Below are 17,376 nucleotides of genomic sequence, written 5' to 3'. Positions count from 1 at the left end.
AAAACAAACTACAAAATCAGCCTATAGGTTGTTGTGCCACTGCTGACGATTCACAACCTGTGGGCCGTGAGGATATTGCAAGTGGGCCCCCAAATAATTGTCAAAACGCTAAGATTTTATTGATAACATAATATAATATTAACCGATAAAAAAAGAATCAACTGGCGGAATGTTCATGTAGAAAATCTAAATCCTAACGCTTTAAAATATATATATAAATTCAAAGATTTGCACAAATTTTCACGATTTTACAAAAATAGCAGATCTACAAGCTCGTACGCTACGAGCTTGTATATCTGCTAATTTTGAATAGCCTAAAGAAATCGAAAAGAGACACAGATGCGTTCCCGGTCTTAATGGGTTAATAGATAATGTAAAGATATATAATATATTAATTAATCACATATATATTATGTCATGGTATACAAAAGTGTTCATGGTTGTACAGATAAATAGGATCTTAAAGTATACTAGTATATAGGATATACGACATGCCAACGACATACAGGATTACAAAGCAGCAAACGAATAAACAAAACTAGATTCAGCAGTAAAATCGAAGTGTTCAAATGGTCTCTTGAGAAAAAAAGGGAGACGAAAAGGAGGGAAAAAACAATATAGCTTAACCATTTTCAACCTGGTGTCCCTATAGGCGGGGAAAAAAGTAAATGAAACTATTTTTAGAAGATTATAAGTTAAGTATAAAACGGGGCTGAAGTGGTTTAGCGTCAACATTATTAGATTAATCAAAAAGGTTATTGATAGAATAATCACTAGCAGATCTACAAGCTCACAATGCGCCGCGATGCAACGTGTTGTGTGAGTTTGTAGATCGACTATCTTAACTGTTTTCCACAATTGTAAAACAAACAAAAAATGGAAAATAACCTGGTTAATTGCCCAGCCCTAATAATCACTAGGAAAATAACCAGTATTTTCAGCCCTAGTGCACATGGCAGCCTATCTGGACCGTCAGGGCTTGGTGGGAGTGCAGACTGCCTTGGCCGTTAGGCTTAGAAGGACGGAACAGGGAGATAATTGCCCAAGGTCTCACACACACACACACACACACACACACACACACACACACACTCACACACACACAGAGAAGAGGAGGAGACCGAGACTCAGCCTGAGGCGGTAGATAGCGAGGATGTTTTACTGAAGAAGATCATGGCCTTGTGCCAAGGTTGCTCAGGCCCTTACAATCCCTGTAAACACCGGTTTCCCCTCCTCTGTGGCCTAGTTACCTCACAGGGCTGCACGTCGTTTACATACACACACACACACACACACACACACCGGCCGGTATTTACGGCCTGTGGTGTCGCCAACGTGCCGCTCTTGTGTTTTTCCTCGACGCCGTGTCGGCTTCGGTTGACACTTTTCTCTCGCTCCTCGACTTTAACGCTGTTGTTTCTGTCTCAACAGAGGTGCGAGCTGTGTCCTCACAAAGACGGAGCCCTCAAGAGGACGGATAATGGAGGTGGGACGCGAGCACACACACACACACACACACACACACACACACACACACACACACACACACACACACACACACACACACACACACACACACACACACACACACACACACACACACACACACACACACACACACACACACATATTTGTATTTTGCCTTCCTTGCTTATTTTGGTCATTAATTGTATGTCACGCAGGGCTAAGTTTTAAGGCGTGTGAGACATGCTGGGAGAGTTATGATGTTGTTGATTGTGTGACTGTGTGTGTGTGTGTGTGTGTGTGTGTGTGTGTGTGTTGTCTCCCTGTGCCATCCATGCCAATCTATGTTTTATGAGTGTGCGTGTTTATGAGGGGGAGGAACAGGCCCAGTATAGTGCGCTCGGCCCTGTGAGGAGTCTCCTCTCTGGGTTCATGGGGAGGTCAGCTTGTTGGAGACTGTAAATATTCTGTGTGTGTGTGTGTGTGTGTGAGTCAGGGAGAGCCACAGCTGTGGGATTGTGTCCAGGCCTGCAGGGAAGCATGAGGACAACACTAACACACTCCGTTTTACTACTTTCTCTCTCTCTCACTCTCTCTCTCTTATTTAGCCTCCCCGTGACCCCGCTCTCCCTCTCTCCCTCCCTCTATCCTCTCTCGTTCTCCGTGCTGTTGTTGTCCTCCTCTCTAGTGGATGTGCGAGGCAGTGGCTGTTATTTCAGGTGGAACAGTAATAAAGTTGAGCAAACACTACAGGCTCAGTGAAGTCTGATTTATACTTGCTACGGCGCATCGTGTCTCGCACCCCCAAAAAAATAGCAGATCTACAAATCCACAGCGTGTCGTGAGCTTGTAGCTGAGAGAACATTTTAAACAATAATAAATACATTCATACAATTTCCAATCTACAAGATTGCAAAGAATACGACATGGGTATTGTAAATGGAACCTGCTCCAACTCGACTACAGTAACTGATGGTTACAATTAGGGTCCAGCTGCTATTCAGCCAGCTTAGAGTTTAGCTATAACCATTATTTTATACTTTGGCTATTCAAAAATTAACAGATATTCAAGCTCATGAGCTTGTAGATTTGCTATTTTTGAGAAATCTTGAGAATGTGTGCAAATCTATGAATATATATATATTTTTTAAAGGGAACATTTTAAAATCTTTGCTTCTGGAGGTTCCTGGAACAAAATATATTCAGATGGGGGTCCGCAGCCAAAAACATATCATTTTGGGGGTGATATGAAAAAGTTTGAGAACCACTGATCTAGCAAGTTTAGCAACATTTTCAAAAACATTTTTAGAATACATTTGTAGATGCGTTCCCGGATTTCATGGGTTAAGGAGGAGTTAAGCATTCTCTGTCTCTCAGGTTGTTGGTTCTTGTACACACCGGTGCCCTTGTTGGCAGCTCGACAAATTACACAAGATGAAAGTATTCTGCTGAAAGCCCTTCAGAAACCATTCCATTTCTTTATTTTTTCATACTAATGTTCGCAAAGAGCTAGGCCCCCCTCCCCCCCACAACTGTGAGGCCTTGAAAAGAATCATTATGGTCTTTAACCGATTCAATCCGGAAACACATCTACAAAGGTCTTCTAAATCCTATCAGTTTTCTGAAAGTCCCCTTAACAGCTCCGTTCTTCTTTACACTATGGGTGTTAAATTAGCTAACAGAGATTGTGCCGTGAACACGTAGACTCGCCGCGCTGTTGGCTCAAAGATCAGTCCTTTTTAGGCGAGCAACGTTCGCCGTACGAACGGAGGCGCTCAACTTTGTTTGGTTCCGTCGCTTCTTGTCAGGCGTCTCCAGGGGCGTTAACCACTTAAGCCCCATACGTTGTTGCATGAAACCCCATACGTTCTGTTTTTACTCTACATTATATGTCTACGCTGAAAATGGACAACGCGTTGTGAGCTTGTCGATCTGCTATTTTCCTTGCGAAAAGTGTCCCCCAGAATACGGATGCTGGGGTTTAAGTGGTTAAAGTGTTAGTGCTCGGTTCGGGCCGGGCCGGTGGGGGGGCGTGAGGGGCGGGTGGGGGGTGGCTGCAAGAAAATGGCCCATGCCACTTTTTATAGTCCTGTTTTATAGGTCTCTTCAGATTCTTGGAGGGGACTTCAAAACAACAACACGCTCCTGTTTCACACCCCGCCCCCATCCGCCCCGCCCCTCCCCCCCTGCCCTCCCTATGTCCTGCTCACAGGGTCAAAGGCAGGTCAGGGGTTCAACTGTAAGTTTAAGCCCTGTTTTTGTTTCCGCTGCGGGGTGGGGTGTGGGGACTTAAACGGAGCCCCCCCCCCCCCCCCCCCTCTTCTTCCACCTCCATCTGACCTCCTGCTCACCTCCCTTCAGCTCCTCCTCAACTCCTCGTCAACCCGGCCGTTTATCTCTCACGACCCCCTCCTGTCACTCTACTGCCCTCTGTTTGCCTTCACTGACTGACACCTTTATGCGTGTGTGTGTGTGTGTGTGTGCGTGTGTGTGTGTGTGTGTGTGTGTGTGTGAGGCCCACTGTGAGTGTACCCATTATTTGTGTTTCACGCTATCACGTGAATGAATGTGTTGTAATTTGTGCATATGACGTGAATGTATTGTAATTTTGTAGCGTGCTTGAGTGTGTTACGTGGGTGTGTGTGTTTAACACATTCGTCTTAATTTATGGCGTTCTTTCCACTGTGTGTGTGTGTGTGTGTGTGTGTGTGTGTGTGTGTGTAGGCTGGGCCCATGTGGTCTGTGCACTCTACATACCTGAAGTGGAGTTCGCCAACGTCTCCACGATGGAGCCCATTGTTTTGCAGTCTGTACCACATGACCGCTACAATAAGGTAACACTCACACACACACACACACACACACACACACACACACACATGCGCACGCACACACACTCTCTCACACACACACACACACACACACACACACACACACACACACATATATTAAAGTCTATGCACAGAAACCATACTTCCGTGTGCTCACAAATTATGTTGTGTTTAGTTTGACACTTTCATGGATTAAAGTCATCTTTTTATGGAATCATGTCGTGGACCAAAAATAGCTGATCTACAAGCTCGTAGATATTGCTATTTTCGGTTATTAGTTATTTTAAGATGAAATTGAAAGAGTAATAGAAGTTTTCAAACTATCAATAGAATAGATTATATTAAAGAGTGTTTGAATTGGTCAAACTAGCCATAGAATGCATGTTCAGAAGCATCTTCCGTAAAAACCCTAACGGTCTGGGATGTTTCATAAATGGAAATGTTAATGCCTCAATCTGCGATTTCTGCAACTGGAATGTAGAACATTATGAACAAAACATAATTCTACATATTGTTTAGGAAACACTCTCAAATCGCAGATTGGGACTTGGCCTAACAAAAAGAGAGTCATAAGATTCTATTTTGCTTTAAACCATGCACTTTTGTGTGTCTATAATTGAAATGTGTGTGTGTTTGTGTGTGTGTGTGTGTGTGTGTGTGTGTGTGTAGACGTGCTACATCTGTGAGGATCAGGGCAGGGAGAGTAAAGCTGCGAGCGGCGCCTGCATGACCTGCAACAAACATGGCTGCCGACAGGCCTTCCACGTCACATGGTGAGACGCATTCAAATCACTCCCAACTTTATTGAACCAAAGATGGAGCTCTCAAGAAAGTCTCCAAAGTCGTATGTTTGTCCTCATATCGTCGCTATATCACCTGTTATCTCCATATTTTAACTTTTCGTGTTTTTTTCGTAAATTAGCGCCTTACTTAATCATACTTACAGCGTCATACAAAATCCTCAAAAGTAGCAGATCCGCAAGCTCGAAACACGGCATGATTTGCTACTTTTGCTATTTTTTTATTTTAATACGGAAAAGTAACAGTTTTGAACATATGAGGTTTCCACCCAACAGAGACGATATGCTTTTTAATTTGCTATCCTGGAAACAGAACTAGAAGGTAGTAGAAGCTTATATGCATTATGTACACTGTAGGACTTGGAACGGTCACTGTTGTTATTTGTTGTCAGCTTGAAAGCGTCTCTACTAAAGTATCTCAGCTCAAAGGTGTCAACAGCTGTCAGCTTCAGCCATTAATCCATTAAGTCCGGGAATGCATTTGTGTCATTTTTAGATTTCTTTGGCTATTTTTACTTATTACTTTTTAAATTTGTAGAATTATCCTGCGCTGTGATTGGCCAATCACAGTCTATTCAGGACTGTGATTGGCCAGTGTCACATGACACATGTGCATAGCCCTATATAAGCAACCATAACTCGAAAAAAACCAAATCTTGGTTTTTTTCGAGTTATGGTTTCGTCCATCATAAAGAGTGTTTCAATAAATGTATTTATCTTTTGTACATGATTGGTTGACTCCATTCAGTATTGTGATTAGCTAGGAATACACCGCCCACTTCACACAGGGTGTGATTTTTTAATAGGCAAAGTATAAAAATAATGGTTAGCTCAAATCTAAAATGACACAGATGCGTACCCGGTCCTAATGGGTTAAGGTCAGGGCTGTCATGTCACGATTGTGAAATATTACTTGACGATTAATTGTCACACATAGTTTTTGGCATTCGGCATTGAAACATATTTACAATAAAAATTCCATTTCTGTTTGGCTTTTAGGCCATAAAAAATTGCCCAGGGGCAGATATATGACAAATAACTGAAATATATAAGGAAAGGAATGACATATTTAATAACTTTGTACTTTCAAACAACAATAATAATAAATAAACTTAAAAAAAGAAATAGCCCATCTACATGCTCTGTTGTGCATCTGCCATTTCCACTATATTTGAAAATATATGAACATTGTTCAACATGGAAACGATTATGCAAAAAAGTATTGCTATTATCTCAAATAATTGCGATTAGTTAATAATTTTAACATGCCTAATTAAAGTTTGTGTCTCTTTCTATCTCTCTCTCTCTGTCTGTCATGTATTTGGTGGGTGTGTGTGTGTGTGTGCGTGTGTGTGTGTGTGTGTGTGTGTGTGTGTGTGTGTGTGTGTGTGTGTGTGTGTGTGTGTGTGTGTGTATGTGCGTGTCATCATGTGTGCTTCAGTGCCCAGTTTGCCGGGCTGCTGTGTGAGGAACAAGGTTCAGACGCAGACAACGTCAAATACTGCGGCTACTGCAAATATCACCACAGCAAATTGGTAAGCCCCCCAAATGGTTCATGTATTTCCTTGTAGTGTTGAACTCCTTGTGTATGCCTGAAAGTTATTTTAGCTTTAAAATAAATCAATAAATTGACCTTTTATTTGACTCTCACTAACACGTGATCGAACCTCGAAGCATGTACGTTATTCGAAATACTGTGTCGACATCTTAATCTGCCAAAAAAAAAACCTAGCTGATCTTGTAGCCACCGTAAACATGTGGTATCAAACGGTCACTCCGCGCTCCGGCGGTCGGTCGGCCGGCCCGCTGGGACAACCGTGTCATTGTAATGCGATGCTGTGAATGAATGGCCGCGGTGACGAGCGGCTCGTCATTCATGGACCCATCTCTTCACACACTAGCTGTGTCACCATGCCAGGACACTCTGTAGTCACTGGCCCTCGGTAATGGGGGGGGGCATTGATTTCACCCTGGCCCTGTGTGTCGTGAATCTTAGACACAAGTGGCTGCCGTATTATTGATAGTTGATGGTGATTAATGTGTTGCGCACAAGCATCCAACTTGGTTTAGGATTTTCGTTTTTCTTTTGCTTTCGCATGCAACCAAGGACCAAGCAGTATCAAGATTTCGCATTGCAACTGTGACACAATGAGAAATAGCTTTCACCTGACTTTTCAACCCATTCCATTCGGGAACGCATCTGTGTCATTTTAGTTTTCTTTGGCTATTCCAAAATAGTAGATATACAAGCTCATAGTGCCGCCCTATGAGCTTGTATATCTGCTATTTTTGAAAAGAAATTGTGAAAATCTGTGAAAATCTTTGAATATATATATATATATATACTCTAAATCAAATCTTTGCTTCTGGGGTTTTTGGGGTCCTTGACATGAAAAAGTTTGAGAACCACTGATATATATAGCAACATAAGTAAAAAAATAAAAAGTTTGGATTTAGAAGACATTTGTAGAATCCCGAGAAGCAAAAATGTTAGTAAAAAAAATACATATATTCAAAGATTTTCACACATTTTCACGTTTTTTCCCCAAAAAAATGCAGATCTACAAGCTCATAGCACGCACTCTGTGAATAGCCAAAGTATAAAATAATGGTTAAAGTGGTTACACAGATGCGTTCCCGTTTTGAATGGATTAAAGGGGTTCTGTCATTTAATCTACCCCCCCATATTCTCTCTCTGTCAGAGTGCCCACCCCTCACCCCCCCCCTCCAACGCTTTCTGCTTCAAGATCAAGCTGGGCTGACTGGGATTTGATCTGGTGTTATACAGATGAAACTCGGGTGTCCTCTAAAACAGTGGTTCCCAAACGTTTTAGCTCAAGACTCCAAAAGAGAAATTAGATGTTTGCCTGGGACCCAAACTAAGGGAAAACAGAAGATCTACAAGCTCACAACGCACAAAATTAAGTCCCGACCCCACTGTTGGGGGAACTGCTCTAAAAGCATATTTTGATTTGTTTTTCGGTGACGTCCACGTACGTATATAGTGGAAAATGAATGATTTGACACGAGACACGTTATGAGCTTGTTGATCTGCTATTTTTTGGGCTAATGCCACCCGACAGCAACGATATCATGTCCTTAGCGCAACGTTCAAACCTATCAGCCATTGCTGTGCTCAAACGTCCCGATTTATGTTATTAGCACAAATAGCTTAGCTGAAACAACGTAAACATGGTACGTCCCACGGTCGTGTGGTAATGATTCAACGCCGGGTCGTAAATGACCGGTGTTGTGAGACAACAGCCAGGAGGACGAAAAGAGCAGTGCTCCTCTCCAAAAAAAGTTGAACCGTGTCCAGCTTGGAAGCGCCCAGGGCGCTGTGCCAAAAAAAAAACGCCGGCCGTCGGGAGTGCTGGGAAGGGGGAGCGCGCCACCAGCGCCGTCTTTACCACAGAAATGCATGGCAGACTGGCGCTGCCAGCTCAAAAGGGCTCGCTCTCTGTGGACTCGGGCCCCCTTTAGTGTCACACGATCTCACGGCGTTATACAGAGGGCCTTTTTTCATCCCGGGCAAATATTTCTTGAGGGGAAACCGAGCCCCCCCTTACAAGCCCAGGAAGTCCATACTGACACCAGACCTCCACACCGGACGAGACCAGGGGGGCCAGGGGACTTGTGTCTGGGTCACAGAGATGAGGAAGGGGAAGAGAGAGGGGAGGAAGGAGGCGAGGGCATAGGGGACGTTCTTAGTGGGTTAGTGGAAGTTAAATGTCCTTAGTGAAGCCCACAGATCGATCTGTTCAGGACGGAATGATCAAATCAAGTCTGGCCTCGCTTTTCAAAAAACGCTTCAGTTGGAGATATTGTTTTGGTAGTGGGTGTTCAGCAATCTGCTCTCTGCCTTCTGTGAGTGACTGGGTGCTACAGCACACATACAGTATAAACCACTGGTTCCCAGACTTTTTAGCTCGAGACCCAAAAGAGAAATGTGCAGATCTGCTATTTTCACTACTTCTTAAATTTTGTTTTCTTTTTTTTAAAGATTAACTATTTCGCTTTTATGCCTTTATTTATAGGGTAGTAGTCTGACAGGAAATGGGGAGAGAGATGGGGAGTGACATGCAGCTAAAAGGCTCTCGGGATCGGGACTCGAACCCGCGAAAATTAAAGGACTAACTATAAGGACATTCACTCACCCCACGAAAATTGACCCACAACCCACAAATGGGTCCCGATCCACTGTTAGGGAAACAGTGGTATAAACCACTTACTCTTGTAAAATCTCACTAACACCAGCCGTCCATATTGTTGCTGTTGGGTGGAAACCTTTTATGTCCAAAATCGTTCTTTTTATTATCATTTTAAAACCATTACAAAATAGCGACAATAGCCAATCTACTGTACAAGCTCACACTGCGTCGCGATGAGCTTGCTACTATTTACTATTTCTATTTGCTGCTATTCTGTTTTTTTTCTTCTCAAGTTGAAATATGGAGATACAAGGTTTCTGCCTAACGGCAACGATTTGTTTGATAATGGACTGTCCCTCCCCCCTTGCATGCAAAGTTGAAGTGACGAGCAACTGAAAAATGCAAAAGCTCCGTACTATAGAATGGAAGACAGTCAATGATGTTAACTTAACAATGATTGATATGAAATTTCAGCATATAGTATATAAACATATACCATATGCACTCCTGTAACAAAAACAATCTGAATGATTTGTGTTTCAAAATTGCTTATTTCATTAAAGTTGATTTTATTATATATATTTTTTATAATTGATGAATCAAATAGTTTGATTAACTGTTGCAGCCATAGTTAGTATGGTTACATTTAGGCATGGGTTTGAAGATTGATTAATTAATTTGAGTTACGGTTAGACACTGTTAGTATGGATAAGTTTTAGATGTGGATTTTGTTTGTGTTTCATTTATTTGGTCCTTTGTTATGCTTTATTTCAGATAGGCGAGTGTAGAGAGACAGGAAATCAAGGTCAGAGAGATGGGAGACATGCAAGACATGATGGGAGTTGGATTCGAACTCGGGTCCTCGCGACACACAAGGAGCATATGGTCAGTACACTGACCGACTGAGACACCAGGCATGGGTTTGACGGTTCAATGAATGCATTTACTGTGAATTAACCCATTAAGACCTGAGGCGATTCTTTAAAAAACTCTAAATCCTAACAGTTTTTTGAAGAAAATATTTAAAAAAAATGTTCACGATTTTTTCAAAAATAGCAGATCTACAAGCTCGTAGCGCGGCACTCGGTGCCGCGCTATGAGCTTGTATATCTGCTATTTTTGAATAGCCAAAGGCATCTAAAGTGACACAGAAGCGTTCCAGGTATCAATGGGTTAATAGGTACCGTCAATATGGTTTAAGTTTAGACATGGGTTTGGTTTGGTGTGTTTTGATTAATTAATTGTAGTTGATGTTAGACTGTTTGACCGTTCAATTAATTTATTTAAATTAAGTCTAGGTACTGTTAGAATGGTTAAGTATGGACATGTGTTTGGTTTAATTTGAGTTAATGTTAGACTTAGCATGGTTAAGTTTCGACATGGGTTTGGTTTGGTTTCATTAATTAATCTGAGCTAAAGTTAAGACTTTCAGTGTGGTTAAGTTTAGACATGGGTTTGGTTTAATTTGAGTTAATGTTAGACTTAGCATGGTTACGTTTGGTTTAATCTGAGCTAATGTTAGACTTTTAGCATGGTTAAGATTCGACATGGGTTTGGTTTGGTTTCATTAATTAATCTGAGCTAATGTTAGACTTTTAGTGTGGTTAAGTTTAGACATGGGTTTGGTTTAATTTGAGTTAATGTTAGACTTAGCATGGTTACGTTTGGTTTAATCTGAGCTAATGTTAGACTTTTAGCATGGTTAAGATTCGACATGGGTTTGGTTTGGTTTCATTAATTAATCTGAGCTAATGTTAGACTTTTAGTGTGGTTAAGTTTAGACATGGGTTTGGTTTAATTTGAGTTAATGTTAGACTTAGCATGGTTACGTTTGGTTTAATCTGAGCTAATGTTAGACTTTTAGCATGGTTAAGTTTCGACATGGGTTTGGTTTGGTTTCATTAATTAATCTGAGCTAATGTTAGACTTTTAGTGTGGTTAAGTTTAGACATGGGTTTGGCCAAGAGAACATACCTGCAAACATTCTTGGACACACACACACACACACACACACACACACACACACACACACACACACACACACACACACACACACACACACACACACACACACAACCCGTTTACCACAGATAAGAGTAAAATAATAATAACAAATGCAATTTCTATAGAGCTTTTCTAGATCCAAAGTTGCTTTACAAAACCAAACAAAACAATCTAAAAAACGTTATTATGAAAATAACTGTAAAAAGCTAAGCAAGACGGAAGGTTTTATACACAGACATGAATGTCGTAATGTTAAATTAATGTGGGTGCGACACGTTTGGGGGGGTCCTCCCCCACAAACGTTTTGACACAGTAGTTACATCTACTGTGTACTACTGTGTATTCTGGTGCATTTTAACAGGGAGTTTGATACTTTTATCAGGCTGACGCCGTACTAGCATAGGAAAAGGGTTGCCCAAAAAATCTGGAGAATTTCAGGATGCATTTCAATTCAGGAGCCAAGAAGGAGACGGGGTCACAATTCAGGATTCTCCTGCTATAAAATCAGGAGTGTTTCTTTAACCGACGTTCTCCGACAGCTGAATGTCCAATGCCATCCTCAGAATATGGATGCTGGGGTTCAAGTGGTTAACAATCTTATTGGCACAAACGCGTGTTAGGAAATGTACAAATGGTACAAAAAGAAGCTAATAACTACGCAGCAATTCTCCCAAGCAGCGTTCAGTCAAAGTAAATCAAATGGATTTACTTTGCAAAGGCAACAGCCAGATGCACAAGGCCGTGCATGTGTTTATACATGCATGATGCTCACACACTCAGGCCTGGTTTGTACTTAGACGAGCGGCGGCGTAGCATCGTCTAAATATTGCGCGACACAATGCGCTACCGAGTATAAATCAGGAGTCACATTCTCTAAAGCACTCCTGCACCCAGCGGGAGACCCACTCCAGTCCACCCCTCCATAAGTCAACTCACTCACTCACTCACTCACTCACTCACTCACACACACAAAACGTTGCGGGGAAGGGAAGCATATATGAAGTATGGAGCGATGACTGGACCATTAGCACTTTTAGAACGGTGGAAGAAATGGCAACGAATGGGTGGGATGGCGTTGCAACACACACACACACACACACACACACGCACACGCGCGCGTGCGCAGATGCACGCATCATGTGACATTTTTCGATGTTAACAAACACTGATGGAAAAACCCATGCTGCTATATTGATTGGGTTTGAATGGCTTTGGACGGCGGGGCATACTGCCATTAAGCCGGGGACTGTATGGATGACGGCGACGTAGAGAGAGGGAATCAATGGGCTACGGATAGAAACGTTGTTAACACACTGACTTTCATCAGATTCTACTTGACGGATGTTTACGCTGCGTTAAAGGCTGATTTATACTTGGGCAATGCAAAGGCAAGGCAGTTTCATTTGTATTGCACATTTCAACAACCAGGCAATTCAATGTGCTTTAAAGTTTACACAGAACATCAAGCAAAGGGAACACAATTATACAATGACATTAGGATGCATATAACAAAAGAAGTACAAAAATAACAGATACAGTTACAGTGCAGAAGAGAAAGGAAAAAAAAGAAATGTAACTCAATCAAAGGCAGTTGCAAACAGAAAGGTCTTTAGTTGTGTTTTAAAAGAAATAAGAGTGGCAGCAGACCTGCAGTTTTCTGGGAGTTTGTTCCAGATATGTGGTGCACAAAAACTAAATGCTGCTTCCCCACATTTATTTTTGTTTTTTTGGGACAGAAAGCAGACCTGAGAGATCTGGATGGTTCATGATATCGCACAAGATCAGAAATGTATTTTCTTAGTTTCTTAGTTTGCTGCGTCTCGGTGTGGTGCACCGAAAATAGCAGATCTACAAGCTCAGAACTGCTATGCGTTCTGAGTTCTTTTAGATCGTCTATTTTCGACGCAGGCCACCGACACGCAACTAAGCATAACTGAGGCGTATTAGTGGCGTATTGTGTTGGACCGGCACAGGTCACTGTGCAGCTTTTACGCGCACACAAATGGTTAAAGATGAATGTTTATGACTAGGGCTGCAATTATCCATTATTTCCATAGCGATTATTCTGTTTTGATCCATCAAATAATTATTTTAAAAAGAAAATACATTTCAATTAAGCGATTAATCACTTAAATCTTATTTTATACTTTGTCGCACAATGGTGTTATGAAAAATAATAAAAAATAACCATGTAGGATAATCGAATCATCACAAAAAAACCCAAATAGTATAATTTACTAAATTGATTAGTCTGATAAACCACTTAACCCTGTATTATACTTTATTGTACAATGGTGGCATACAATAGCTTGTTGATCGACTAGTTTCACATTTTTTTCCCCGTTCATTAATTGAGGCAAAAGTTTGAAATAATCATGCCAGCCCTTACATAGAAATGTCTGGAATAGCATATTTTCCTTCCACTGTTTTCAGTCTTCGGTACGGGGGTGGTGCGGGGTAGGATCCACCCATTGATTTGTCCGCATTAGTTTTGCAATCAGTAGCGCTGGGGATTCCTGGCACCCAGCGGTGTCTGATTACAGATGTTTCCCTCCACATTGATCGCAACCCTTGTCACACGGCCAAACTTTTAATGTTTACACAGAATTAAAAGCGCTGTTTGTTTGTTTTGAAGCGTAATCAGATTGATGAGCCGCCCCCCTCGACCACAAAACCCAAAAGAATGCCCCCCAAAAAGTTGAGATTTTGAGTGGTTTATTGACGTCGAGTCCCGTCTCCTGGTTATCCTTTTTTTCTTTTCTTTTTTGTGCCTTGTTGTGTTACATGGCCGATCCTTCAAGTTGTCCCCGTTTATCGCTATGGCAACAGACACTGAAGAGAGACAGACACAAGTTGTGAGTGAGATCGATAGGCCCTGGCCTCCCAGGGACAGCTTTGAACTGGTTTAGATCGTTTAAAGCACAGCGCTCGTCCGAAATATTGTTGCTGTCGAGTGGAAAAAAAAAACATGATCTGCAAGCTCGATGCGAGGCGTTGTGAGCTTGCAGATCGGCTAATTTAACTATTTTTGTGTGACACTCTTGTATGATGAAGTAGGGTATTAATTTACGAAATAAACCCCAAAACCATAAAAAGTTGAAACATGGATATATGAGGTTTCTGCCTGACAGCAACTATATATTTCCCTGCTGCTTCCTGTCGTTGTTAGGGCCAATTTATGCTTAGTTGGAGCGACAAGAGTCGACATAACGTGACGTGTCTCTCAACCGAGTTCTGAGCATTCATACTCTCTGCGAATCGCTGACACGACAGCATTACCACAAAACGTAAACAAAGAACAAGTGGATGTTGTCTCATGCATCTTCCTGAACAATCACAGTACGTGACATTTTATGAAGCGTCCGCAACCTTTCATTTTTCCAGAGGTACGCAACACTGTCGGCGGTGGTTTTTATTTTTGGTTTAACGTGTCGGTCGACAACTTGTTGCTCAAAGCATAAATTGGCCTTTAGACTGACATGTGAAGTCCTGATCGATAGGCGTAGTTTACACGTACCTTTCATTGTGTGATAAGTTGAGAAAAGGAAAGCGTGGCGGTGTTATGTTCTTGCATCCGATATCAGTGTGTTCAGTCAATGGTCTCCTGGAACCATTTTGTTTTTGTAACTGACATTCATAATGTCCCAGTTTTTTCACTGTGTTTGGGTTTTGAATGATCCTTGAGTTCAGTTGATTGGTCCTTATTTCCTTAAGTTTGTTTCATTTCGTTTTTTTTAAGTAATATTTTTTCAACTCATTTTTTTTTGTTATCTTTTTTTTCCTCCCTTTTTTTGTAATCCTTTTTTGCCTCTTTCTCTGGAGTTCATCCAGTAAATCGCAGTTCCCTCTTTACCTTTTTTTGCGAAGGAGCAGGGGCCGAGCTAGTAGGTCTCAAAGCTTAAGTGACTCTTCCTCTCAGTGTATGGATAGACCCCCAGACACAGACAAGAAGGTAACTCTCTGAACGTACCCTCCTCCCTCTCATCACCATACGCCCTCCCTCGTGTCCTATTTTTTTTACTCCAGTTGTTCTCAAACTTTTTTAATTTCAAGGACCCCCAGTTTGGTATGCATTAGGCCAGTGGTTTATGGTTAATTTATATGCATATGGCCGCGGACCCCCCATCTGAAAATGTTTTGTGCCAGGGAGCCCCAGAAGAAAGACAAATAAAAAAATCTTCCTAACATTTTCGACATCCGCTTTAGCCCCCGGATCTTTTCAGCAATTGTGAGACTTCAGTATATGGTTCCTAACTATCAATAATATAGCTCGGGACCCCCCTGGAATCCCCTTAAAGGAGGAGTTCACCCAAAAAATTACTTATTTTATATCAATTGCACACCCCATGAAGCCTTGGATTTATTTTTGTTTTTGTCGCATTCCTAAGCCAACAATTTGATGACCGTGTGTATTTCCGGTAGGAGACACAAAGAATCTACTTTGTGTCTCCTACCAGATACATTAGTCGGTAGGAGACGGGAATGAAATTATTGGCTTAGGAATGCGAAAAAAAAAAAAAAAAACATGAATTCAAGGCTTCATGGGGTGTGCAATTGATAGAAAATAAGTCATTTTTTGGGTGAACTCCTCCTTTAAGGACCCCTGGGGGTCCCCGGACCCCACTTTGAGAACCACTGTTATACTCCATCACACGACGGTGTCACTTGCCAATAAGAGTTATTGTTAGCACTTACCCTGCTAACAACGTGTCACATCTTCAGCTTGCGGATCAGTTCTTGACGGCTCGCGACAAGCCGTGCGATGGACTATAAATTGAGCTTCACCGCTGAGGCTAATTTATACTTTGTCACATGACCCTTTTGCTCAACAAAAATGCTGATGTATGCTGACTTTGTTTCTAATATAAATTAGACTTAAAGGTGCTATAGACAGCATTCAGCCACTACATATCACACTACACACTCCATATCACCAGTCCGGCACTCAACCCCTTGTACCAAGAGAGCTAGCTCCCTTAGAAGGGCGAGTTAACGGCCGGGCCTTTTGTGGGGTCGCTACAATTTATATTTCGATATATCGGCCAGACCATTTTATATCCGTTCTATTGGGCTCTATTGTAATGAACATCATTTTCATGTAAATGTTCTCATATGGACACGACGGCCAATTAAACTTGAGGCAGAAGCTAATACAAAGTGATAAAAACTAATTTCTGAGATGGTCTAAAATCATATCGTCTCTGTTGGGTGTCCAAAACTGTTACTTTTCAGGATTCAAATTCAAAAACGTCAAAAGTAGCAGCTCTACAAGCGTTTTCAGCTTGCAGAACTGCTACTTTTGATACTATAGTGTAATGCTATCAAATATGGACATAGGAGGTTTCTGCCCAACGGCAACAATATCTAATAGATCCCCAGCAGCAGTTTGGATATGAACCTTGGTGTATGACAATGCGGTCTGCCTCTCTGGTCGCATTTACCAGCGATCACAGTCAGTAAATGAAAGCTATATTAGTGCGAGTTAATCAGCCATGCCTGTTAGTGGTGTGTGTAATCACACACTGTGTACAAGAAGAATGATCTGTTCCACCTATTCCCATTCACATGAGTCAGGGATGCCACCTCAATTCTCCTCGCTTTCAACAATCGAATTAAAGCCCATCAGTGTTGACATTAAAGTGCACAGTGGTTACAGTCGATACTCGTTAAATCACACCTCCAACCTTTTGCAGGCTTTTATTAGAACAAGATTGTTTGGCAGGTGAGATGTTGCATCTAGTACGACCGCATGTAATGCACTAATACGCTCTAAACAAGTAGCATGTAGTTATTTGTTGCCGTCAGAAATAGTCTCACATGCGATTTTGGTCGATTGCTGTTAATTTTCATCAGAATCAAATTACCTGCCAGGACAGGCGCTACATATGGTGTCGTCCCGGATAAACTACTAATACAAATTGAACATAAAGCTTAATGTCAAGCCCTTCACGCTGTGAGCCATCAGAGAGCGAGTGAGAGAGAGCGTATTGTTTTTTGTCCACTTGTCGATTATTTATCTTCTTCTTCTTTTGGCTAATTCCCATCAGGTTCGCCGCAGCGGATCATCTGTTTCCATATGGATCTGTTTTCGGCATCTTCCACGATTATTTAGAATTCATGCAGTGC

General features: G+C 41.7%; 1 protein-coding gene across 2 annotated transcripts in view; it reads left to right on the top strand.

Annotated features, from left to right (window-relative positions):
- Positions 1 to 17,376, top strand: part of mllt10 (MLLT10 histone lysine methyltransferase DOT1L cofactor) — a 73,614-nt gene that overhangs the window by 10,073 nt on the left and 46,165 nt on the right. For both annotated transcript variants that reach the window (XM_080417798.1, XM_080417797.1), the window contains exons 3-7: positions 1,432 to 1,486; positions 4,189 to 4,298; positions 4,965 to 5,068; positions 6,537 to 6,630; positions 10,021 to 10,131. In XM_080417798.1, coding sequence (XP_080273924.1) covers positions 1,432 to 1,486; positions 4,189 to 4,298; positions 4,965 to 5,068; positions 6,537 to 6,630; positions 10,021 to 10,131 — 474 coding nt within the window. The remainder of the gene's footprint in view (positions 1 to 1,431; positions 1,487 to 4,188; positions 4,299 to 4,964; positions 5,069 to 6,536; positions 6,631 to 10,020; positions 10,132 to 17,376) is intronic.

The sequence above is a fragment of the Gymnoscopelus braueri genome (genome assembly GCF_963280865.1).
Source record: "Gymnoscopelus braueri genome assembly, chromosome: 21".
NCBI classification, from domain to species: domain Eukaryota; kingdom Metazoa; phylum Chordata; class Actinopteri; order Myctophiformes; family Myctophidae; genus Gymnoscopelus; species Gymnoscopelus braueri.
This window is presented reverse-complemented; position numbering and strand designations above follow the sequence as displayed.